The sequence below is a fragment of the Schistocerca americana genome, chromosome 1 (assembly GCF_021461395.2).
Source record: "Schistocerca americana isolate TAMUIC-IGC-003095 chromosome 1, iqSchAmer2.1, whole genome shotgun sequence".
Taxonomy (NCBI): domain Eukaryota; kingdom Metazoa; phylum Arthropoda; class Insecta; order Orthoptera; family Acrididae; genus Schistocerca; species Schistocerca americana.
The window spans coordinates 1,030,011,645-1,030,039,553 of record NC_060119.1 but is presented as its reverse complement, the minus strand read 5'-3'; the positions used below and the strand labels follow the sequence as shown (position 1 = coordinate 1,030,039,553).

At 40.2% G+C, this 27,909-nt stretch overlaps 1 protein-coding gene across 9 annotated transcripts in view; it reads left to right on the top strand.

Moving 5' to 3' along the window:
* LOC124616597 (probable basic-leucine zipper transcription factor N) overlaps positions 1 to 27,909 on the top strand; it is a 424,224-nt gene that overhangs the window by 227,098 nt on the left and 169,217 nt on the right. For 8 of the 9 annotated variants that reach the window (XM_047144956.1, XM_047144949.1, XM_047144970.1 and 5 more), the window contains one exon: positions 1,208 to 1,264. The exons of the other annotated variant lie outside the window; for it this stretch is intronic. In XM_047144956.1, coding sequence (XP_047000912.1) covers positions 1,208 to 1,264 — 57 coding nt within the window. The remainder of the gene's footprint in view (positions 1 to 1,207; positions 1,265 to 27,909) is intronic. 9 annotated transcript variants of the gene reach the window in all.

Sequence of the window (27,909 nt, the reverse complement as noted above, 5' to 3'; positions counted from 1 at the left end):
TTCTTCTTTGCTCTGTTTATAATTAATCTACATTCTGTGCTAAGCAGGTGTTTCATATACTAATAATTGTTTTATGTCTTCATTCTGTCGAGCAGTGTGGCTATAACTTATGCGAATTTACTCGTTGTACCCCACTGAATACATTCTCTTTCTGAAAAATTGTTGTAAGTTAGTTCGCGCGCAATTATTTAATGTTCCTCGTTAGTGATAGACGTAACCCACGATCACAACAAGCACTATTGCTGCACATCAAGTTTTATAGAGCAGAGCCTAGTACCCCAAGATACTAGAGGACATGGTTGGTAGAAGCAGCTATCCTAGTGATACAGTCCCCGTAACTTTAGCGAAACATTTTGTAAACTAAATTCTTCACATCACACGATATGTATACATGGCAGATGATTTTTCGATTTGTCATAGAGCATAAATAATTTAGCAAATGGAGTAGTGCCTGAAGTCAGCACATGATCATCAGGAGGATCGGTTGTCAGTTACATGCATCAAAACAGGTTCTCGTAAAAGGGATATGTTTTACCACATCAAAATGTTTAATTATTTGTGATGTATCAAAAGTTGTTTACTTTACTTATCGTCCCTCTGTCAGATGGTGGGGCACATTACACGAATTTGCACTTATAACTAAGTATATATTTTCTTATTCTGGCTTCTCATACTCCACTTTCCATAATGCGAAATTTTCAATACAAAATTACCTACTTTATGAATAATTTTTGCTCACTTTGCTTCCTTGCTTTCATTTAAATAAGCAAAACACTGCAATAAATTTATTCGTAATGTTAAATTTTCATGTTTCAGTTGGTAAACGTTTGAAAAACATCCCTCACACCTCTGCAGTAAGGAGAGTGCTGTGAGAAACACATACAACAAATTTCAGAATAAAAATTAATCCAAAGCTAAAAAACCTGGGAAAGAGAAGGATCAATGTTAAACTGCAATAATACACCAACGTAAAATTCATGAAAGCACAAAAAGGCAAAACTACTTTTAAAACCATTTTCTCAGTTTGGCGTAAGCAACAATAACGTTCCAGAGTTGATTGTCTGTGCCACGTATAGTCCTACATAAAACACAGTTGAACCACGCAAAAAGACATATACAAGCTTTTATTGGCTGCTTAAAGTACATTAATATTTGGCTGCCGCCCTTGCTTCAGATCCCTACTAATAAGCATGCCGGCGTGTTGCAGATAGCACAGGAGCTGAACCAGGTGCTGGGTGGAGAGACCAAGGAGTCAGCACCCAAGGTAAGCCAACAGCACAACGGCACGCTTACGTATTAACGTTAAGCCTAATGATTTTAAAGCATCAGGCACCAGGTAAGGCACGCTGATTCTGAAATCAGCTGTATTATAAGTTAATGCAGCTGGAGGTGCGAGGTAAGTAAATTCCTCTTACTCGTTGATTATTAACAACACTTCAGGTTACGTCGACATCCAGAAAAGTTATGATGACGACAAACGAGTCGTCGCCAATGTTGACTGGTGGCCAAAGCTAAACAGAAACATATAAATCACAGCAGGTTTGTCAGTAACGTCGATAAGATGCTGGCTGCATAGGTGGATCTGCAACGACTAAAATAGTTAGAAGTCGTTGGTAAAAAATAATATATATTGTACTTAACTGGATGTACAGGATTCTTCTTGGCTGCATACGTATAATTATAAACAGATAGCTATTGAGGCTACTTAGCGCCTTGTTAGAGGTTGCTTCCTATCAGCTGAAGGCTATGCTGCTTAATACTTGACGTCCCGAGCAAGAGTGGACGAGAGCTCGCTAGAAACTTGATACAAGCCGTGGAGCGGCGCTGGTCGCGACTCGCGGGTCCATCGATACTAATACCGATGCGGTCGATAACTGCAACCCCTAAAAAGTGTGGTATCGAACGCTGATACCACAAGAATGAAGAAACACATGTCTCATCGAGACCTGACCGGGAAATTACACATATAAACGTGGCTTTGGCTAAGAGTTGAGGATATAGCGATTACGTCCATGATTTGAAAACTTGCGAACTTTAACCTCCAAGTAAAAGTCCACCAGGATCATGAAAGCTGTCTGACAAGGCATACAACGCGTACAACAAACGGAATTGTTCCTCAATTAGACCGGAGTCATATGAGTGGTGCAGAGCTCTCTTTTATTCATGTGACGAACTACTATTTGGTCATATCCATTAAACAGTAGCAATTCTTCTTTACATTTCTCACACAGTCAGATGCACTCATTTTCAAACAAAACATGCAAATTACCCGATTTAAACGATTTAAAGAATTTTCTGATACTAAACGAATTGTGATTATTGGGCAGACTCATCACTGACCACTTGTTTAAGGCTTTAAGTACAGGGTGTTTCAAAATTTACCGGTATATTTGAAACAGCAATAAAAACTAAACGAGCAGCGATAGAAATACACCGTTTGTTGCAATATGCTTGGGACAACAGTACATTTTCAGGCAGACAAACTTTCGAAATTACAGTAGTTACAATTTTCAACAACAGATGGCGCTGCAAGTGATGTCAAAGATGTAGAAGACAACGCAGTCTGTGGGTGCGCCATTCCGTACGTCGTCTTTCTGCTGTAAGCGTGTGCTGTTCACAACGTGCAAGTGTGCTGTAGACAACATGGTTTATTCCTTAGAACAGAGGATTTTTCTGGTGTTGGAATTCCACCGCCTAGAACACAGTGTTGTTGCAACAAGACAAAGTTTTCAACGGAGGTTTAATGTAACCAAAGGACCGAAAAGCGATACAATAAAGGATCTGTTTGAAAAATTTCAACGGACTGGGAACGTGACGGATGAACGTGCTGGAAAGGTAGGGCGACCGCGTACGGCAACCACAGAGGGCAACGCGCAGCTAGTGCAGCAGGTGATCCAACAGCGGCCTCGGGTTTCCGTTCGCCATGTTGCAGCTGCGGTCCAAATGACGCCAACGTCCACGTATCGTCTCATGCGCCAGAGTTTACACCTCTATCCATACAAAATTCAAACGCGGCAACCCTTCAGCGCCGCTACCATTGCTGCACGAGAGACATTCGCTAACGATATAGTGCACAGGATTGATGACGGCGATATCCATGTGGGCAGCATTTGGTTTACTGACGAAGCTTATTTCGTCAATAAACAGAACTGGCGCATATGGGGAACCGAAAAGCCCCATGTTGCAGTCCCATCGTCCCTGCATCCTCAAAAAGTACTGGTCTGGGCCGACATTTCTTCCAAAGGAATCATTGGCCCATTATTCAGATCCGAAACGATTACTGCATCACGCTATTTGGACATTCTTCGTGAATTTGTGGCGGTACAAACTGCCTTAGACGACACTGCGAACACCTCGTGGTTTATGCAAGATGGTGCCCGGCCACATCGCACGGCCGACGTCTTTAATTTCCTGAATGAATATTTCGATGATCGTGTGATTGCTTTGGGCTATCCGAAACATACAGGAGGCGGCGTGGATTGGCCTCCCTATTCGCCAGACATGAACCCCTGTGACTTCTTTCTGTGGGGACACTTGAAAGACCAGGTGTACCGCCAGAATCCAGAAACAATTGAACAGCTGAAGCAGTACATCTCATCTGCATGTGAAGCCATTCCGCCAGACACGTTGTCAAAGGTTTCGGGTAATTTCATTCAGAGACTACGCCATATTATTGCTACGCATGGTGGATATGTGGAAAATATCGTACTATTGAGTTTCCCAGACCGCAGCGCCATCTGTTGTTGAAAATTGTAACTACTGTAATTTCGAAAGTTTGTCTGCCTGAAAATGTACTGTTGTCCCAAGCATATTGCAACAAACGGTGTATTTCTATCGCTGCTCGTTTAGTTTTTATTGCCGTTTCAAATACACCGGTCATTTTTGAAACACCCTGTACATATTCTTATATGGTTGATATTAGCTGTCGAAACAAGCAGCTTCGAACTTAATTGAAAAATAGTAGTCTGACGCAGTGTGCCGTAAGATATCCTTACTGTTTAGACTTGCAAGTGCCTTAGTAATACATATGAAGATGACATGTTAAATAAATCAAACCGGTAATCGCCAAAAAAAATGTATTTGTGATCCTGCAGGATAACAAACATTATGTTAAAATGAGAAGTGATCACGACCTTCTCGTAAACACAACATCATTTTGCAGTGAACGGGATTTAGGGCTCTTTGTGTGAGGAGTGTAGTCATATGAGTGTTGTTACGGTTGCAGTGAAATGTTTTGAACAAAGCAGCTGGATACAGCCGGTAAATTGCAGTTCTAACTCTGTTGCCGCGTAAATGTTGTGTAACGAGAGGAAAATGCTGTCTTGGCTTCCCGATTTAGTACATTTTCCGCCTTTCGTTCCATTTATCTCAAATGATCTTTAATACAATGTGTCAAAGTAGATTAGGTCAAACATTACGAGAATATAGTATGCAGACGCCTTACGAGATACTACGAGCTATTTCATGTCATTCAATCCCTGCAGTGCCTGGAAGTATCTACTGACATTAAGATATGTGTAACGAAAAAGTTAAATCCTGTAAATAAGCGTGTGTAGAAAGCACGCAGTTCACTGCGACATTTTGTTTTCACATGACTTGTTTTAAGGATATTTACGTTGCTGAGCGAACACGAAATGTCTACAGCGCCAAGTACATCACCTTTACACTTTTCTTCACTTCCAGATATCAGCGATATATAACTCCCGTGTATCACTAAATTAATAATAGTCACACTTACTAAAATATCTGTCGATAAAGTATTTGACGAGGTCTGGTGTTTAATAAATGTTTTATGTACAGGACGAGTCACGTAGAACGTAAGATCCTTTTATTTCGTGGACCATTCAAGATTTCGAAATGAGGCTTCCAACAAATGATGGTACGCAGAGGGACGCGTAATAGTGATTTATAGTTGAGCCATTTAACTCCTGTAACAACTGATATTTTGAAGCGAATACGGGTTTTATAATGGGTCGGTGTACTGCTTTAACAGCTACTGAACTCTCTTGAAAAGTCGAATGATATAAAGTTGGTGTTGAAAAATTTCGCAAATACCCAAGAGATACATTAAAATTGAAAGGTGAGACTATGGAATTGGTAATTGCGGAATAAACATCTTGAAAAGGAAGGCAGCTCGGCTATATAAGGACGGAAGCAGCAATCATTCGACTGTCTATTTCACAATGGGCAAGGAGCACTCGGACGAAAACTTGAGGATTTTAAATCACTTGAGGCAGCTGGAAGCCCGAGAGAATTTTAATAAGCGTTGTATCACTCTACTCATATCTTTAAAAAGTATAACGTTCTTTCCAAAATAAAAATTAAGAAAAAGTACTTGATTCAATGTTTCAGTTGAAATAAGTTTTAACAGTATTAACCATTCAATAAAATTACGTGCCTCTCTTCGTACTATCGTTTCACAGACATTTGGGATTCGGTGTATTCAACTGTTCACAAAACGAAAGGAGTATTATGCCTTAAGCGACTCACCTCGTGTAACGGGCAGTCAAATGAAAACGAGACAGAGGGGAAAAAAGTAAGTAAACTGTTTATTATTTCAAAAGTAATCGCCGTAGCTGTTGACACATTTATCCCAGTGAGACAAGACGGTCAGTACCTACATAGAAAAATGTTTGCGGTTCTCTGCGGGAAAGTGATTGTACACAGGCTTCCACCCTTTTTGCCGAAGCAAATGGACGGACACGAAGTTCTTTCTTCGGAGATCCAAAAATACGGAAACCATATGGGGAGAGATCGGGACTGTGTGGAGGACGTGTAAGGGCTTCCCAGTGAAGCTTTTGCAGTGCACTCGAAACAACCTTGGCAACATGTGGGCGGACTTTTTGTGGGCAGGTTGTTTCGCTGGGAAGTCCTTACACATTCCTCATACAGTCCTGACCTGTCTCCAGGCGATTTTCATATTTTTGGAGCCCTGAAGAGAGACTTTCGTGGCCGTCGATTTGCTTCGGACATTGAGGTGCACGCCTGGGTACAATCACGTTTCAGTAGACAATCACAGCCATTTTTGCATGAAGATACTAACGGTCTCGTCTCACATTGCGATAAATACATTAACAGCTATGGTAATTACTTTTGAAATAATAAACCGTTTACTTAACTTTTTTCCATCTGTCTCGCTTGCATTTGACTGCATATGGATAGTCCTTCAATCCATACTCCATGAGTGAATAGAATAGGAGAGGTAGTCTAGAAGTAACAGATACATGATCCTGCTAGACTAACTCTCCTATTCTATTCGTGCATGGAGTATAGAGTGAGGGAGAAACGATTACCTATATGCATTCAAATGAAAGCGAGACAGGTGGAAAAAAGTAAGTTAACAGTTTATTATAAATATATATACTTCGTTCCACATCATTTGGACGCAAAAATATTTCAAATGGTCTATGGAACACGTAACTAACATCCCGTCGATAATGAGGCAAACAGCGACGGAGGTTAAGCTCTCATTGGACAAGGATACGGTAAAAAGTCAGACTTGGCATTTTCAAAGTTTCCGTACCGATATATGCCTTAAGTGAGTTTTGCAAGCACGGAATACCTACATCTAGATGGTCTGATGGGGATTTGGGTCCCGGTCCTTCCAAATACAACACCAGTGTCTTAACCGCTAAGTCTCATCTGAAAGAAAAATGCGTAAAGCCACAAAGGCAGATGACGCATATTAGCATGGAATTCCGGAACAGTGTGTTATGATCAAACTGCATCACACTGAATCGAACGTTGAAAACGACTTACCGAGGTAGCGTTTAAAGTGATTCCCGTGTAGGAGCTTTTGGAGATAACGGAAGACTGCCAACTTCCAGTTTGCAAAAATGGTTCAAATGGCTCTGAGTACTATGGGACTTAACATATGTGGTCATCATACTCCTAGAACTTAGAACTACTTAAACCTAACTAACCTAAGGACATCACACACATCCATGCCCGAGGCAGGATTCGAACCTGCGACCGTAGCAGTCGCGTCCAGTTTGCAGTTGTGCCTGTAATTAATATTGGCTATCGACGTTAATTTGAGCAAGCTACCTGTTAATGAAATTGTCTGTTAAGCTAAAGTGATGAACTGTTCTTGCGAAAAGAAACTTTGACTAGATCTGATTTGCAACTCCTTTTATGGCAAGGAAAAGGTGTTGCACACCTAATGATGGAGAAAATTAATGAAAAAGAACGCAGAATTACTTATTATAGCTCAAATGCGAAGGCAAGCAACATTTAAGTATGGAAGCACGTTTTCCAAGATGTGATAGGCAGCCTTTCCAGAAGAGAACACCACGGCACAAATGACTGTATCGAATGTTAATCTGTATAGAGATATGCTAGTGCTTCAGAAACAGTTCAGAGTTTCAGCTGCAGTACGCTGTAGTAAATAGTAAAATATCAGTCCTCAAGTTAAGTATTTATGTTGCAATTAAACACAAATCTTTTATTGCCTGATATACGTTTTGGAAAACAGCTGTTCAACACAATGATAATCATTTCATTCTTAAGAGAAACGCAGAAGAATATTAATCAATGATGGAGAACATTTAACTAAAATATACCTCATGTTCGACTACTATGTTAGCTGTCGGCGATTGCTTTCTGGCTACAAAAAAAGAAAGCAATGCTTCATAAAAGTAGCGAAAGAAGCAAAACAGTTGTCTTCGATGTTAGACGTTATGATGTAAAAATTTCGTGAGTGCGTGTGTATTTTCTCTGGCTCCTTATTTTAAGGAAAGGAAACGCCTATTTAGAGAGCCTAACACACCACTGTACAGAGCTTTAATGTGCACAAGAGACCCTATATAGGCTCTTTCTCTAACGTGCACCGGACAACGGTTCCATCTGCCGGCGCTTCGTGCTACTACGTAGTGCACGTCTTAGCATGCGTTCCAAACTCGAACAGCATATCGAATTACCCTATTAGTTATTTATTCCAATGATGAACGCCATAGACCTCACTTGCGTTGGTTGGTTGGATGGTTTGGGGTATAAAGAGACCAAATTGCAGGGTCAATAGTCCCCTCACTTGTGTGATCAATGATTAACGTCCTCAGCAGAATATGCTTGTGTCATTTGGAGTGGTAAGATGTAATCAAGAAATAGTGAGATGTATCGAAAATTCACTATTAACATATATCCATATTTGATTACATATATTAAATAACAATGTAATTGGCTAAATAGCCAAAAACTACAACAAATAAAAGAGCTTGTAGTGGTACTGACCTGTTTGATTTCTGTCGCTTTCTGTCAAAGCTTCACGGTTGGTTAGGCCTCATGTTATTTTCCTCCCTTCATCTGAACAAAACGACACGCAGTATTAAATTTGCTTCGTATGTCTACTCAAAAACTGAAAAATATTTATATTTCATCCTTACTGTATTTTCATAGTAGAAATAAGTGAACGAAATCAACTGCACTCAGTACCCTTTTTACCTCTTACTTCGTTAGCCAAAACTGGAGAGTAATTCCGCCTTTTGCAAGACACCGTTTTATGGTTTTGTTATTACCAAAACGTGCTTCAGCATTTACGCGCTATTCTCAGTGATATCTGTTTTTATTTCCCTTCTGAAAAAAATATTTTTACAATTTAACGTCCTCATTTTTGGCCCAAAAGTATTTGCGTTTGTAAAGGAATGATTATTAGATGCCAAATATTTTACATTCGTTTATGTGTGGTATACCAGGTAATATGTACGTCGCTGAGTTGATACGAATGTTGTTCACTTACCCTACGCTTAAAGATACTAAATTTGAAAATAATACGTTGGTTCACATACCTCACGTGACGCAAGTAGTTGTGTATGCTGCTAGCTTTATAAATTATCTGCTGCACATTCTACTGCTTGTCATCTGCAAACAACGAAATTGTTTCTATTTTTCTGTTTTACGTTCACTTCAGGGCGAAAATCGCTATATATCCCATTAGCTATCGTGTTACTAAAAGTTTTATGTAATGTTTTGGTTTTTCTTCTCTTGTCTGTGACGTGTTAGAACTTATTTGTTTTGCTGTTGTCATTTCTTGCTGTATCACAAGCATTTGATATAATTTCACAGCAAAGCACAAGTTTTCTGCGACTATTTCACGTGTAGCTACATTGTTCATTTGTTTAGTTTCGAGCTACAACATCCGAAAGATGATTAAAATCTATGACTCTTCCGCTCATGGAACTTAACGAGTAGTCATATATTTAATAAAGTAACACATCGATCTAAAAATCTGCTGTTTCTGGTGTACATACTGGTCTGCCGTGCTGTAAATTTACCTGTGATAAGGAGCGAGAGGTATTATGCTTGTTTTTAAACTAATTAATGTATTAGATTTTACATTTGGATGAAGAGATGCCAAACTGACATTAATGGCTACTTCAACGGATGGATCGATGATACAACCTGTATTTTAAATATTATTTTCTGTTCGATCTTTTTGAATCATTAAATTGACACACTTCTTATTGCAGCGGTATAGCCAACCTGATCACTTCTTGATCAACACAGCAGTCTCTTCCAAGAGTTTATCCAGAAACTGCTTCTCTAAATGCTACTTTATATTGTGATCAGGGCGAATAAATTTTTAGTGAACTATTACGGATATCGTATCTTCATAACCTGACACTGTCAGGTCTTGCAAGTGTAATTTATGAATTCTTTCAAACTATTTTTTGAAAGTCGTATCGTGAAATATCTACTATCCTTTTCTCGGAGCAGATGATACTGAATGTTACTCGCGGAGGGTATTTTTATTTTGCTATTTCGTTTGTATAAATAAATCCATTCTTCTCATCACATTATTTCCGCTATCACTGAAACTCGCCATAGGCTAGAAAGGAGTTGGCGCGCTGAAACTGGCGCCCCGGTGTAGCCCGGTCAACGAAGGCCAAAAATGGTCGATATACATTTCTTGCATAAATGTTATTAGTAACTCATATCTGTGCTGGGTATTGTTAACATAGGCCTACATTGTGGGAAATAAACATCCCCTGGGCGTGTCTGCGCACTCGTCGCCAGTAGCTCATAAGGCGCCCTGCAGAAGTGTCGGGTCTTAGTGAAACATACTGTAGTAGCTTCTTGTGAGGTAGTGGGGTAGGTAGGAAATAATTTGCTCGCTCTTCAGTCTGGACACCTACGAAGGAGGGAAGTGTGTGACCACAATTCGGCGCTCTACCTTCCCTCTCGTTTCTACCCTCCACCCCTGCTTCCCTCCACCCTGTTACACCCCCAGAAAACAGTTTGTCCCTTAAAACGGCTCTACTGCAGCTAGATGCTGTACACGTATCTAATATCTCTCTTTAACCTATTTTATTTAACAATAAGCACTAATTTTATACCATTAAAATACTATCTTCAATAATCTACGATTTTTCCGCCCCTGCAACGGGGAAACTGTTAGTCCTATAAATAAATGAAGGGGCGATATCTTTTGCGGGAAATTTAATGTAGTTACAGGGAAACATTTTTACTAAAAGCAGTTGTCTTCGAGTTATTTAAGAAAAACATAAAAACGTGACCTTTAAACTCCCCCACCCTATGGTTGCTAAGTTGTACGTTTTTCCCTTATTCTTAAGCTTTTTTTACCGTTAATTTGGCCTTACGTTTTTTATTTTCCCCTACAGTACTTTCTTCCATTTTTTAATATTCGGCGCTGGCCTAAAGGAAAACCCGACAATTCTATCCCTTAACATACATGTAACAAATATACACATTAATTTGAGTATATTTATTAGTATCACAGTTCGGATATAAATTTTAGGGTATTCTATGTTTAGCTTGGTACTTCTGTAGATGTCTCGATCGTACAATCGATAATGTTTCCGATATACTTAATTTCTGATTCTGATGTTATACACATCTTCGTAAAGTTCATTGCAGTGATAGTTTTTTGGATCTATACAGTATATACCCTAGTTCCCTTAATTTACTTTTGTCCGAGAATCGTAATCGTTTTATCAACGAAGAGGAAACGCTAAGCAACAGCAGTACAAAACATGTACTTAAAGAAATGGGAAGATACTTTCACGTGGGTTGGATCTGGTTCAGCTTCTGATAAACATGCTTTTTGTGTATTGTTCAGGAATGAATTCATCTTTTCACCTGATGGACAGTTTGATCTCAAGCAACATGCCCAGCACAAACGACGTCAGTTAAAGAGGAAAGCAAGTAGTCAAACCACGAAAGTGTCTAAATATTTTGTGAACACTAAGAGACCTGAAGCCAGTAGTGTCACAGCTTGTGTGTTAGGGCTTTTGTACCACACAGTCAAACATAACCTGAGCTGTGCAAGTTTGGACTGCAGCAATAAATTGACGTCATGTACATTCACAGATTCAGAAACAGCTGTAACACTTTCCTGTGGCAACACGAAGGCACAAATGTTAGAGAAAAGCGTATTAGCACCTACAAGTGCCAGTGATTTTGTCAAAATTCTAAGATCTCCTGAAAGTAGTAAATTTTTATCAGCAGCAACAGATGCTTCCAAACAAACGCAACAAAAAGATGTTCCCATTTCGTATAAGATGCTTTGAACCGTTAGCAGACGTACAGAACGAACTGTCGGCATTGTTTTAAGACGTAAATGTAAGTGATTTGTGATCAAAAATGGCATATAATAAATGGATGGATCCATGAGTCATTAAGAATATGTCCATGAAAAATCTTCTTTTTTGTGAAGAAAGTGGCAACCCTACCCCACCGCCACACTGACAAAACACCGGTCGGGATGTTCATGCCACTCCGTCCGCCCACTGTACAAAAATTTGCGACCACACAAATTTATTCCCCCAATTTTCCTTCGTTGACAAGCTACTCCATTGTATTTGACGTATAGTACGAGGCCAGATGCAAAGATCAACACTAGGATCGTATCTGAATTGTTGAAACTGTTGCTGTGGTACTGGAGGACATTAGATCACGAGTTAACGAAGTGGAGATATAGCCCCTGTAAGATGTGTTTAGTACAAAGTTCAAAGTGATATCCAGAGTCTCTGAAATGCTTCTTACTAAAAGCTTTAACCCACAAAAGAAAGGAGACTGTTCAAAGCTACAGACGACAATCAATTGCTTTTCACGTTCCGTTATCTGAGCTGCAAAATCAAGATTCTCTGTTTCTAACATAGAGCCAGATCTTTAGAAAATGGTACCAAAAACTATGGGCGGAGGGATCTTGTAATGCGCTATCAGCTTTTGAATCAATTCTATAGTGGTGTAAGACGGTTTGAAGTATCCAGTATGCGAAAATAAGCAGCAAATCTCGAAACAGTTCTTTTATCCAGTTTGTGTTCAGCAATGTGGACGTCCATGTCGACAAAATTTATAGTAACCAAAACCAGTACCCATGTAAACAAATATATTGTCGTTTACTTTGTGTTATTCGGTTTGTTTTATTGTTTCCAAAACTATTATAACTATTATCTTGATGCATATGATTTCTATCAAATCGATAAATGCCGATATTTAATCATCAGTGACGTTTTTCGTTACTTTCTTAGACTTTTCGAAAACCCACTTCGATGCTCTACAACTTTCCTCTTATACAGCTTTGCGTCCGACTGATCAGTTCTCGGATATTGCAGGTATCATGTTGTTGTTGTGGTCTTCAGTCCTGAGACTGGTTTGATGCAGCTCTCCATGCTACCCTATCCTGTGCAAGCTTCTTCATCTCCCAGTACTTACTGAAACCTACATCCTTCTGAATCTGCTTAGTGTATTCACCTCTTGGTCTCCCTCTACGATTTTTACCCTCCACACTGCCCTCCAATGCTAAATTCGTGATCCCTTGATGCCTCAGAACATGTCCTACCAACCGGTCCCTTCTTTCTGTCAAGTTGTGCCACAAACTCCTCTTCTCCCCAATTCTATTCAATACTTCGTCATTAGTTATGTGATATACCCATCTAATCTTCAGCATTCTTCTGTAGCACCACATTTCGAAAGCTTCTATTCTCTTCTTGTCCAAACTATTTATCGTCCATGTTTCACTTCCATACATGGCTACACTCCATACCAATACTTTCAGAAACGACTTCCTGACACTCTATGTTAACAAATTTCTCTTCTTCAGAAACGCTTTCCTTGCCATTGCCAGTCTACATTTTATAACCTCTCTACTTCGACCATCATCACTTATTTTGCTCCCCAAATAGCAAAACTCCTTTACTTCTTTAAGTGTCTCATTGCCTAATCTAATTCCCTCAGCATCGCCCGACTTAATTCGACTACATTCCATTACCCTCGTTTTGATTTTGTTGATGTTCATCTTATATCCTCCTTTCAAGACACTGTCCATTCCGTTCAACTGCTCTTCCAAGTCCTTTGCTGTCTCTGACAGAATTACAATGTCATCGGCGAACCTCAAAGTTTTTATTTCTTCTCCATGGATTTTAATACCTACTCCAAATTTTTCTTTTGTTTCTTTTACTGCTTGCTCAATATACAGATTGAATAACATCGGGGAGAGGCTACAACCCTGTCTCACTCCCTTCGCAACCACTGCTTCTCTTTCATGCCCCTCGACTCTTATAACTTATAACACTGCAACAGCATTTACGTAGCTTGTATTATGAAATACCAAATTTGGTTTACGTACTATGCCCCAACAGAACAAGTAGTCCTGTCACGGAAAAGCCACGTATAACACTCCTGTCTGCTACTACTGTACCATAACCTTAAAATTGGAAACAGGTTATGAAATAAAACTATTTTGTTCAAGCAATTATGGTATATAGCAACAGAGCAGTGTTACCCTCTGAGGGGAATTTTGTTAGGTTGACCGTGCTGTACCTAACGGGAATGGCTTATCGAAAATGAAAGTCAGAATTACGTAAATATTTGAACAGTACGAACAAAATTTTGTCTATCTGTACTGTTCAACTGAGAAAGAAAACGGTCGCCAGCCTAACTAGGCAAGAGAATGGTTAACATTCTCTTTTAAGAAAATAGTTATCAGTAGCTATAACGGATCCACACAACCTATAATTTGTCACACGCGAGTGCAGTGAACTATTACACATACATATGTTTACGGTAAGATTGGAACTAACAGAGCAGCAGAAACAATTTGCAAAATTATAACAGCTACCGAAACACACTATTACTTTCAGGGCTTACACAAAGTGAATGGTCTTTATAACATTAGTATTAATATGCACTTCTAATACACAAGAGAGACAAACACTTAGTAATCATGAACATATAATTTCCTACTATGCAATTTTCCACTTTTACTACCGTGAGACATAAAGTTAACATTTATGTAAGATACTGACTCACTTTCTGCGATTTACAACAGGCAGTAATGTGATCATTTACTAAGCAAAACTTTATAAGCCTCAGTCTTAAGAACTTTTAATTTGAAGTTGGCAACAACACAATAATAAGCAGTTTTACTAGGAAAATTATTTTCAGCAAGCATCATTAACTTTAACTCACTCTCTTGCCACATTAACTTTAACTTTCTCTTTACTGTGTTCAGGAGGCATTAATTAGAAAACTGGGTTTTAATGTACTTTCAGTAAGGACACTCGGTAATCACTTTAGTTCAAACGGAGAGGACCCAGAGAGGTGTTATGATGAGGAGAAAAGTCAAGGTTGGTACATAAATTCAGATATAAATTACCTTATATTTCAGCACATTAGCACATCCATTAAGCTGATCCTTCACTGTACATCATTATAGTATTACGTTGCAATGATTGCGCAGTGTGGTGGCAACTGCATGTTGGTAGGTGGAATTGCAGACAGAATTGCTGGACTCTGTCATTTCTTGGTGGCGACGACAGATACAAATTCCAGAATAGTTCCAGCTGTTTACCCATCCATCCGAGGCATTGGAAAGAAGCACGAAAAGCCTCTCTCGAAATCAGCACAATATGCATCTTTTACATGGCAGTGCACGGACTGGTGGCTCGTCCCCGACTCGTAGCTCGTCCCCGACTGACTATCAGTTCCACCTTTTCCACCTAGGCCAAACACAATTTTCGCGCGCTACACAGTTCCGTTCCCGAGGGGAACCACTACACCTTTTACATACAAACTAACTAGGAACCCTAAGTGAGGATCAGCAGTTTACATAACAGTAAACAATCATTTTAAACAAACAGAACATTTGCACATATAGACATTTCTACAAAAAATTATTCACACAAAATTACAATTATATACAGTAAGTTTTGTTCCCTCCAAATGGGACAAAGCATTTAAACGACTGCATAGAACCAAACCATGACATCAAAGTTTGTGCAAAGAAAGAAATATACAGTTTTATGTTATCGACTCAATCACACACATTTACAGAAGCTCAGCGATGTAACATTAAATGAAACAAAGGCAGCGATGTAACGTTAAATGAAACAAAGGCGAAATAAATCAGTACAACATTAGAGCTATGGTCTTACAAACTGCCTATATAATTGTAAATAGACTTTCGCTCCCTGTATTTTACCCCTGCTACCTTTAGAATTTGAAAGAGAGTATTCCAGTCAACATTGTCAAAAGCTTTCTCCAAGTCTACAAATGCTAGAAACGTAGGTTTGCCTTTCCTTAATCTTTCTTCTAAGATAAGTCGTAAGGTCAGTATTGCCTCACGTGTTCCAATATTTCTACGGAATCCACACTGATCTTCCCCGAGGTCGGCTTCTATCAGTTTTTCCATTCGTCTATAAAGAGTTCATGTTAGTATTTTGCAGCTGTGTCTTATTAAACTGATAGTTCGGTAATTTTCACATCTGTCAACACCTGCTTTCTTTGGGATTAGAATTATTATATTCTTCTTGGAGTCTGAGGGTATTTCGCCTGTCTCATACATCTTGCTCACCAGATGGTAGAGTTTTGTCGGGACTGGCTCTCCCAAGGCCGTCAGTAGTTCCAATGGAATGTTGTCTACTCCCGGGGCCTTGTTTCGACTCAGGTCTTTCAGTGCTCTGTCAAACTCTTCACGCAGTATCGTATCTCCCATTTCATCTTCATCTACATCCTCTTCCATTTCCATAATATTGTCCTCAAGTACATCGCCCTTGTATAGACCCTCTATATACTCCTTGCACCTTTGTGCTTTCCCTTCTTTGCTTAGAACTGGGTTTCCATCTGAGCTCTTGATATTCATACAAGTGGTTCTCTTTTCTCCAAAGGTCTCTTTAATTTTCCTGTAGGCAGTATCTATCTTACCCCTAGTGAGATAAGCCAGGTATCATATAGAGACATAAACGCAAAAAGGGTGAGAGATTATCATATTGCGTACTCTAGCCACTCCTCTCATCGTTGCAGCTTTGTTATAACTGATGAACTACGGAATAGTACCCCAGCGTAGTGTCATAAACAAAGCTTCATAGCGTTTGACTGCAGTAGACGCAGTAATGTTTGTTTTCCTGTCGCGGAGAGAGAATGACGACGTAAAGAAAGTGGAGAGGCCCGACAGACAAGTCGTTAGCTTAGGCGCGCCGTCTGTGGCTCGCCGCACTATAAACGAACACTTAGCCGTAAAAATAGCCGTTTAGTTGTTATTAATTTTCGCAGTGTCTCGCTCTGTCAGTTCTTTATTTAGCTGTGAACGAAGAGTCTGAAATATTGTCCTGCTGTCTTGTGTCGGTGGTGGGGTCGGGCGGGAAGGGGGGGGGGGGGAGGGGGGAGGAGTTTTTATAAATGGGTGAAGCAGTTGCGGTGTTTCTCTCTGCTTTGCAGAAAATGCGGATTGCATTTGTAGTCATCGTAGAAGAAACAGCGGCTTCAGACAGTGCATTCTATTTAATATCAAATTACTTCACTTACAGAACACTTTAAAACGCTGTTCTACAATTACATACCTAGTCTACCATTATGCATCGAAAGTTAATAGAAAAATCAATATTTTTAATAATCTGAGAATCATTTGTAGCAGGAAATGGTTTTATATTAATGACAGTAATGAACGATGGTGGGACGAAATGTTAGTGGATAATACAGGAAAAAAATCTTCCACTTCAGTAGTTGGATTCCATGCTGACTGCCATGCGGGGTCGGGTTCGATTTCTGGCCGGGTAGGAGATTTTATCCGCTCGGGGAGTGGGTGTTGTGTTGTCATCATTACTTCCTCATAATCGACGCTCAAACTGCCGAAAAAAGTAAAAAGACTTCCACTAGGTGGCCGAACAACCCCAGATGGGGTCTTCCGGTCAGTAACGTCATACCATCATCTTATTTCACTGGAGTACAGAGAGTTACAGGAATGAATGCAAGCAAAATGGGAGCGCAAGACCAGGGTGAGAGTAATTGAGAAAAGATAAAATAATTAATTGCTGCTGAGCTGTAGCACACATTCTTCTTAGTTCTTTAACTGTCAGGTCGGTAGCACCAACTCTCCATATTTTTCTGTCTTCGGCCTTCCTCCTGAGAGTGGCATAGGTGGTGCAGCGGGTATCCTCCATTATCTAGTTGATGTATTCAGCCTTCCCTTCTACTGTCCCTTCAATAATACTTGTAATGATACTATCACGTCTCGGCAGCTGGCCGACCCATGAGTCCTTTCTGTGTTGGATAAGCTTGAAGAGATACGGCTTCTCTTCCTCCACTCTGTGGAGCACCTCTTAATTTGATACCTTGTCTACCCAAAAAATCTTTACGATTCTGCGGCAGCTCCACACTATGTTTAATCTTCATTACCTATCAAAGTGTAGTGCGTAGTGTCGCTTGCATGATGTTGCGTACGTAGCGTGCGGTTACCGGTATGTCAGTTGGCAACCAGTGTAAGTTGGGATATTAACATATAACCGTCTATTAGATATTTACAAACGTGCATCTGAGGATGAGACGCGAACTCTAGAAATCGATACTGCAATGAAACTTGTAATACCATAACTGCAGTCTGAAGCTAATTTATTTATTGTAATTACATTTTTTTTCTTCGGAGTGTCCATATTCACCTCAGTACAGCAGCCTATTCCAAAGTAACGCCTTTATGAGATCTTTCCCGACATCGTCTATGCAGCTGGATGTGGATAGATTTCTTCTCTTCTTAAAAGCAGCATTTACCCGGTGGATTCGGCGTATAATATCCTTCTCTGATGTCCCACAAGATATAATTTTACTTCCTAGGCAGGCGACAGATTCGATGGTCTCCAGTCGCTCATTGTCAAGTGAGCACTAGGCAGCGATGTTTTGTTCACTCACCACTAAGATTAGATTTTCAGATGTTGTTGTTGTGGTCCTCAGTCCAGGGACTGCTTTCATGCAGCTTTCCATGCTACTCTACCCTGCGCAAGCTTCTTCATCTCCGAGTAACTACTGCAACCTACATCATTCTCAATCTTCTTGTTGTGTTTATCACTCAGTTTTCCTCAACGATTTTTACCTTCCACGCTTCCCTCCAGTACTAAATTGATGATCCCTTGATGCCTCAAAACGTGTGCTACCACCCGATACCTTCTTCTAGTCAAGTTGTGCCACAAATTCCTCTTCTCACCAATTCTATTCACTACTTCCTCATTAGCTACTTGATCCACCCATCTGATCTGCAGCACCCTTCTGTAGCACGACAGTTCGAAAGCTTCTATTCTCTTTTTGTCTAAAGTATTTATCGTCCATGTTTCACTTTCATACATGGCTACACTCTAAAAAAATACTTTCATAAAAGACTACTTGACACTTAAATCTATATTCGATGTTAAAAAATTTCTCTTCTTCAGAATCGCTTTCCTTGGCATAGCCAGTCTACATTTTATATCCTCTCTACTTCGGCCATCATTAGTTATTTTGTCCCCCAAATAGCTAAACTCATCTACTACTTTAAGGGTCTCATTTACTAATCTAATTGTATTTACAGCTCATACAAAATAGATACGTGTTTCAAAGTTTTACTGACCTTCAAAGTAGTCACCAGCATAGAGTATTACCCGTTGCCAGGGATGTGGAAGTCGTAGGTTGTGTTCCAAAAATGAACAGCGTAGAGACAGAAGTGATGACACTTTCTGCAGGACCTGACCATCATTTTGCAGGATAATGCTCAAGCACGTACAGTGCAAGCTGTTACTGATTTGTTTGACTGATGGGGTTGCTAAGTGCTATAACACCTGCTGCACTCCCCTGACTTAAGCTCTCGTGAGTTCAACTCGATTTCTAAACTGAAGGAAACACTTCACGGCATTCGCTTCAGAACTGCTACAAATTCATCGGACAACAGATCGCGCCGCTCGATCTGTCAACACAACTGGCACTGCTAAGAGTATCCCACGACTATCCTTATCAAAAGCTTTCTCTAAGTCTACAAATGCAAGAATCAGTTTTTCAGATACAAAGCGGAAATAATTAAGTAACTCAACAGTTACGTTTCCCCCGCTTTTCAAAATTGGTTCAAAATTTTCGTTGGAAATCTCTTTCTATTGTGTAGTGCAATCGTTTCCGTATTTATCTTGAAATGTAGGTTCATTTGTTAAGAAAAATTTGTTAATATGACTCGAATGTTGGCAACGACGGAATCTTTCGAAATTATAAATGGCTGAAGCAAAGCAGGGCTTACAAAATGTTACACGAAATGATGTGTATCAAGTATGGAGCGAATCACTTCTAATTGTTAGCTTTCGGCGCTGGAAACATGACTTTTTCGTGTTATTTACTAAGTTATTATTAAGCCACAGTTGTAACATGGAACAAGTCAAAGTTTTTCATAGTAGTGGACACAGTAAACAAAGATTACTAAACAAAAGAAATATCTTCTAACAATAATACTCTTTGTCTCTTTCCTTTTCGTATCTTTTAAAGTATTGCTTAATCCTGTCTACTGTAATTTTTACTTCGTAGGATAGAATACATAAATCGAGATATTTACAATTATGAGCAAAAACCCTCTTTTCACACTGACCAGCTAGGCTCACGTAACAATCTCAATTCCTCTTCTTTCTTCGTCGTTTTCTATTTTGTCAGTACTCCTTAATCTTTTACCCATGCTACTTTCCCTTTCTTTTGTCTATGTTGTTCTCGATTTCTTATTTCTTATATTTTCTTATATCTTGAAAATCTCCTAAATTTATTGCTTTATTCTTAAAATGGTTATTTTCTGTTAATTCTTCTTTAATGTTGTTTCTTTGTAATTCTTTTCTTATTTCTGTAATCCACACCACTGTCGATTTCTTTTTCTAAAAATACAGGAATACGCGTACTTATTTCGTTAGCCTGTTCTCTTTCATTCTGAAGAGGTGACCAAAGTAGATGGCTTGCCATTACTTCTGGTATTTTCTTTATGTATTAGCAGATCTTCTCGTACTCCTCTGATCTTAAAACTGTGATATACATTAGTTCTTATTTTCTAGATATGCGTTTCTTGTTTTAGATATTTTTGTCAAACCGTATGATCTTTAAGTCGTATTAACTTTTACGGCTATTTCATATTTTCCTAGTCTATTGTGCTGTATGATTTTTTCAAGATTTTTATATTGTCTAACTCGCTCTATTTTACCTGTTAGTGTATCTATGTTTTTTGGTGCGTTTTTTAAAAATATTTGCCATGCATTTTGTTTTTTCAACAGATATTCTGAGACCAGTTCTGTTCGCTGTTTTTTTTTTCAGAAAATTTATTTGAGTAACTGCTGCTGTCATACATTCTGAAAATACAGCAAAATCGTCTGCAAAAGCCAGGCAGCTTATCATTCCACTTAAGTTTCTTCCCAGATACACTGGTTCAGTTTTGTGGTTATTTAGCTCCATATTCCTTACAATTTTTTAAACACAATTAAACGGTAAAGATAAGCCGCTCCCGTGTCTAACACCAGTTTTTATGAATGAGGTATATTTCCTAGAACTTCGGTTTCGATACCGCATTTGTTAGAGTTTCACGAATTATGTTTGGTTATTCTGCTTTAACATCATGTTCTACAATGAATTTGTCTGTTGCATCTCTGTCTACAACATCACATGCTGTCTTGAAACCAATAAATATTATAGGTTTGTTGGTTAACATTCTGTTATGTGAAAGATCTTCTCTTCCAAAAACCACTATTTCACTCTCGCAGTAGTTGTGTAAAATTTCTTCAAACCCTGTTCAAGAGAAATTTTAATACTATTTCGTTGTGACGCTGTCGTGGACTTTCCCACTATGGACTTGGTGACTCGTAACGTTAACGTGGTGTTTCCGACCACAAACATTTTAGCCGTCACTTTTCCGACCGCCAAATAAAGCCGCTACAGTGGCGGAGGCCCTAGTAGAAAATACCACGGTGCAAAACTGGTTGATGTTAGCCATGGCTTTTTCGACTGTTTTTAATACAACTTATTCATATTTTATGCAGGCTTAGGACTGGCTATGGTTACAGTAAGCAGACATGTTTAAATTTTTTTCATTTTTTTAAAATTTTTAGTCTGATTAAAAAACGAAAGATTAAATTGCTGCTAGTGAAACTTACAAATGCAAATATTAGGCTGTTTTTTTCCAAATATGTCGCCATTTCCAAGGGTATGGTTAGGCAGAACCCTACGGGTACATCTTAAATTGCTGCGTGTGAAACAAGCAGCGATAACATTTATATTCTTGCTTTTCACAAATATTTCATTGTTCATTTCCAAATTTGTTGCAATTTACGAGGATTTGAATTGGCAGGAACCTAATGACGATACTTCCCTCGGCTGCCGCGTCAAAGGTAGCCACTCCAGGGGGAAAGGTCTTTTCAGAAACGCTACGGTGCAAAACTAGTTAGAAGAGTCACTGTACCTGCTGGAAATACAAAATGATTGGAAACGCCACGGTCAGAAAGTCCACGGAGCCAACGTAATACTCCCCTGTAACTGTTGACATTTTTGTGACCTCCTCCCCCAAAATACACTCCTGGAAATGGAAAAAAGAACACATTGACACCGGTGTGTCAGACCCACCATACTTGCTCCGGACACTGCGAGAGGGCTGTACAAGCAATGATCACACGCACGGCACAGCGGACACACCAGGAACCGCGGTGTTGGCCGTCGAATGGCGCTAGCTACGCAGCATTTGTGCACCGCCGCCGTCAGTGTCAGCCAGTTTGCCGTGGCATACGGAGCTCCATCGCAGTCTTTAACACTGGTAGCATGCCGCGACAGCGTGGACGTGAACCGTATGTGCAGTTGACGGACTTTGAGCGAGGGCGTATAGTGGGCATGCGGGAGGCCGGGTGGACGTACCGCCGAATTGCTCAACACGTGGGGCGTGAGGTCTCCACAGTACATCGATGTTGTCGCCAGTGGTCGGCGGAAGGTGCACGTGCCCGTCGACCTGGGACCGGACCGCAGCGACGCACGGATGCACGCCAAGACCGTAGGATCCTACGCAGTGCCGTAGGGGACCGCACCGCCACTTCCCAGCAAATTAGGGACACTGTTGCTCCTGGGGTATCGGCGCGGACCATTCGCAACCGTCTCCATGAAGCTGGGCTACGGTCCCGCACACCGTTAGGCCGTCTTCCGCTCACGCCCCAACATCGTGCAGCCCGCCTCCAGTGGTGTCGCGACAGGCGTGAATGGAGGGACGAATGGAGACGTGTCGTCTTCAGCGATGAGAGTCGCTTCTGCCTTGGTGCCAATGATGGTCGTATGCGTGTTTGGCGCCGTGCAGGTGAGCGCCACAATCAGGACTGCATACGACTGAGGCACACAGGGCCAACACCCGGCATCATGGTGTGGGGAGCGATCTCCTACACTGGCCGTACACCACTGGTGATCGTCGAGGGGACACTGAATAGTGCACGGTACATCCAAACCGTCATCGAACCCATCGTTCTACCATTCCTAGACCGGCAAGGGAACTTGCTGTTCCAACAGGACAATGCACGTCCGCATGTATCCCGTGCCACCCAACGTGCTCTAGAAGGTGTAAGTCAACTACCCTGGCCAGCAAGATCTCCGGATCTGTCCCCCATTGAGCATGTTTGGGACTGGATGAAGCGTCGTCTCACGCGGTCTGCACGTCCAGCACGAACGCTGGTCCAACTGAGACGCCAGGTGGAAATGGCATGGCAAGCCGTTCCACAGGACTACATCCAGCATCTCTACGATCGTCTCCATGGGAGAATAGCAGCCTGCATTGCTGCGAAAGGTGGATATACACTGTACTAGTGCCGACATTGTGCATGCTCTGTTGCCTGTGTCTATGTGCCTGTGGTTCTGTCAGTGTGATCATATGATGTATCTGACCCCAGGAATGTGTCAATAAAGTTTCCCCTTCCTGGGACAATGAATTCACGGTGTTCTTATTTCAATTTCCAGGAGTGTATTTAAAACATAGTGTAAAGAAGGCCACAGTGCAGATGGAGTCATGGCGCTACTGTTCACAACAAACTACAGTACAGTAGCGACAAAATACGTTTGTGCTGTAAGTTCGTTTAATGTCGCTACTGTAAGTCTAGACGTAATCGCCCATTATAAACTTGTACACAATGCAAAAAAGGAAGAGTACAAAAGGTAAAGTCTACAGCGATGTTGTGAAATGTGTTAAGTTATTACGATGACAAAAAGCAATAATTAAAAACGCGAATAAACTTGAATTTAAAAGTGTTAAAACGGAATGGTTAAGAGGTAACAAGTGATTCTGAAATGCTCTTGTGGTATTTCGTCTCCCACATTTTTCTGCAAATATGAAGATGGCCATTGCTGACCGAAACCGGCAATCCAAGGACAAAAACGTTTGTGATCATTGGCGGAAATTAAAAAAAATATTCTTATTTAGTGGATCACTGCTTCACTACGCTTTCATGTCTCTGCTCGTGAAAAGCTTTTGTGTTTTTGTGTCTGTCAATTTCCAGATTTCACAGTTAGCTTTCTGAGAATAAAGTAGGATGCAAACTAAGAGTCGCAAGTGATTACAGATATTTTAAGCTACGTATAACAGAGGGTACGTTTCACGTGATGACCTGCCCATATGGATATGCTTGCGGTCCGGCCGGTAATATTCATGTCACGTAAATGCGCACTCTGGAACCGCGCGGCCCCTACGGTCGCAGGTTCGAATCCTGCCTCGGACATGGATGCGTGTGGTGTGCTTAGGTTAGTTAGGTTTAAGTAGTTCTAAGTTCTAGGGGACTCATGACCTCAGCAGTTAAGTCCCATAGTGTTCAGAGCCAAATGCGCACTCTGGCTGTACCTCCTGCAACAACAAATCCGACACGGTTTGTGGGTCCACAAGGAGAACTGGCAAACAAAAGAGAGACAAAGTGGGGCACTAATGGGAAAGAAATGAAAACAAAAAACTTTTTTTTACTTCCCAAACACAGATGGAAACGAACTAAAGACCCCCTTAAACATCCAACAACCACAACAACAACCGAACTAAAGAAACAGTAGTCCAGTCAATTACACGTTCGCATAGCCATAGTCTGTAGACGTATTTTCACAGTGGTAGTGCTTGGTGAAATAGTGTTAGCGGTAAGTTATATGGTGTAAGTTATACGTTGTCAGAGTAGTGAGAGTTTATTTGTATTTGCAGCATTGTTGGCGTAGAGCGTCTAAGAGGTCATTAAATTTGACCGTAAAGATTATCAGTCAGCGCTAAACTGTCAATAGTCCATAATGCTTCTTACATTAGCCAGTGGTTGCGTCAAGGTGCAGAAGCAGTATCTCCTCAGGGCTCCTACTAGAGAGCTGACTGTTGCCATCATAGTTCTTAAATAACTTGCATGACACATATACCTCTCATATGTTCAAACACACAGTTTTTGAATGCCACCAGTAAACCCCCGATTCTTTAAAGCATCGAATTCCAACGTATAAAACACCTTCAAACGTCTGATTACTTTACGAGTGAGGTAATGTGTATTGGACGTGAAGTATGTAAGCGAGAATAACTTAAGAAATGGTTCAAAATTACGCTTAAAGTTTGTCAGAAGTTATTATGAAACGCTGGGTGAATATATTGTAAGTAATTTGCGCTCCATTTTAAGCAAAAGCAAGCTTTTCACGTATCTCAATGTTTATAACGTCATATCTCCAGAACCACGTGTCGTACAGTGATATAATTTTGCAGGTACTTTACGTGGTATATGCGGAAATTGTCTGCAAACTGTGTTGCTAATAGAATTAATAGTAAAGAAGTAATCAATTAAAATGTCATGCCTGACGCTGAGGTTTACATGTGTGGCTAAAATGTGGTAAATGATAAACTTTTTCTTTCACTAATTTATGGGGGGTGTCAGCAAGAAAAAGTTTGTTGGAAGTCGCTAAGTGCTTACATTCTCAAACACTGGATGAATATACTCTGGTTAATTGCGCGAGTTGACTTACCCTGCCGCAAGACATATATACGGTTCCTACCTTTAATACTGGTCGTGCTGTATTAATTGAAATGGGTCTGAGCACTATGGGACTTAACTTCTGAGGTCATCAGTCCCCTAGAACTTAGAATTACTTAAACCTAATTAACCTAAGGACATCACACACATCCGTGCCCGAGGCAGGATTCAACCTGCGACCGTAGCGGTCGCGCGGTTCCAGACTGTAGCGCCTAGAACCGCTCGACCACACCGGCAGGCGTGATGTATTAAATCTTTAAAGTAAGATTATACCTCTTCATGAGCAGATTATGAAAGCATTTAAATTGTTAAATTCGGTAAATAATTAAATGGAATATTGAAAATAAAATTTTCTGTTCCCCCTGGAACACGTTAGATTTACAACGTCGACCTTAACGATTTACGTCTGATGTCTACCCATAAGTGCCGTTGATTCGTAGCTGCATTTAATATTGGCTTGTTTGAACTGATGTAAGCTACAGTTTAAATAAGGCAAAATCGAACTTCAACCCATTGTCTAACAATGAATACGTAGTGTGAAGTACATATGCAAGGAAGACTCACTAACTCCCCTACTTTTATTGTTTCATTCTCTCCCATTAAAGATACATAAGTTGAGTTATGACCCATTGTATAATCAGCATCTTTTCAGTCAAAAATACCAGATGAGCTAGTAGGGGAACAATGAGTCCCAGTTGGGAATGTTTGAGAAAGGATTTCTAGTTCCAGAATTTCACTTACAACCGAGAGAAACATCCCCTAAACTTTGGTCAGAATTGGGTATGGGAACTACTTGTTATTTAATTCTGGGGCATATGAAACCCTAGTGTATGTGTAAATGTAAGGACGTACGAAGTAAAGTCGATGACTTTGTCGACATGTGCTGTGTAGCCATATCGCTGCTGACCGCAAGCGAAGTGATCGATAGCGATAACAGCCAACGTTCAGATCGTTTTCAAATTTCTTGCTCAGATTCTACTACGGCTAAAATTCATCCGTGCCTGTCTACTTTGAAGTATGTACCAAAGAGAATGGGTTTGTACTATTCAAACTACCTTCTGTATCAAAGCCTACACAGAACTGTCAACACATAGGAATCAGAAATACTTATCGACTCTCGACTGTTGTACATCAGGAAATGCATGTGTTCTAAAATACGTGCGGAGAGGTTCGAGCAGAGTAATAGAATGCGAAATCTGAAGCTGACATAGAACTCTGCGTCGTAGCTAGTTGCAAACAGCTGCAGGAACGATGTTGGAGCCATCTGGCAGCGATTGTTGGCTCGATTTGCAGAGCTGCAAACACGATATATTTCTGTTGACTTCTCACACCCGCTCGATAACAAATCTCTAGCAAGTGGTGAGTTTAAGTGAACGCTGTACGTATGCAGGGATGCCAGCCAAGTGTATTCTGTGCCAAGTGCATCCAAATTGTGTTCCGCGAAAAAACAAACTAAAAACAAAATTGTCGTGAAGAAGTAAAGTTCGGTTTCACAAAAAGCGACTTACTTGGTACTAAAAGTCAGCTTTCCGAGTATTTTTTTAACTAACATGTTCATCATACACACTGTGTGTTTGCTGTGACCACCTTTAAAATTTCTTAAGTTTGAAAGCTATTGTTTTACGCAGTGGATTCTCAAAGTTTGAAGAGCGTCATGTGATAAATGCTCAATGATACATTTTTGTGATTTTCCAATGTATTCACCCTTAAAATAAAGTAATACGCAGTCCTGGAGCAGTTAACGAACATCAACTTTGTGAACAGCAAATAAGAATTAAATCATAAAATCTGAAAAATGTGCACAACCAGTTAGCAACCGCAACAGTCACAGATGAGTTAGTAGTGTACTTAACTGGTGATTTCCAATCACCAATTGGCAGAATATACAATTTTTATCCTTTACAGCTTATTTTGCTGTCGTCAAGTTCGACCCCTACTATGTAAAAACAGTACAGGCATTGTAGTACGAAATAATTTCTTGAATATAGAGCGTTCCCCGAAATAACATCTCGTATAGTAGAAGACTGTCGTATTGTTTCCGTATAAGATATTAAAGGATTTCCAAAAGTAACTGACGTTAAGGTGCACATTTTGTTCAGCTCGTAGACATTTGGAAAAGTAATATTTCAAAGTCGCCAGGAGGTGCTGATGAAACAAATCTTTGTTAACTACCGATTCGAACGCCCTATGATCAGTTGTCATAAAATTATTTACATCAGGTTGTATCACAACGTTATTGCTGTAGCGTCAAATAAAATAAAAACTGAACTGCGTCATTATAGTCGGTAGTAAAATGCATTACACAGTCAGTATTAAAATGCTTGCTGTAGTTAACTAATACTCGTATACTGTCGTTATCACATTCCATCCTTCTGTGTAGAGGACGCTCGGCGTATTTAGAACTTAGAACTACTTAAACCTAACTAACCTAAAAATGTTTTCATGGCATGACCTTGATGATGGTGTCATTCTGGAAGGCACAATGGATCAATGCAAGCATGTATCTGTCCTTGGGGACCATGTCCACCTCTACCTGTAGTTCGTTTTTCCTCTGTACGATGGCATCTACCAGCAGGACAATGCAACATGTCACACACTTCGCAGTGTACATGGGTGGTTCTAAGAGAACCAAGATGAGTTTACCCTACTCCCATTGCCGCCAAACTCTCTGTATTTAAACCCAATCGAGAATCTGTGG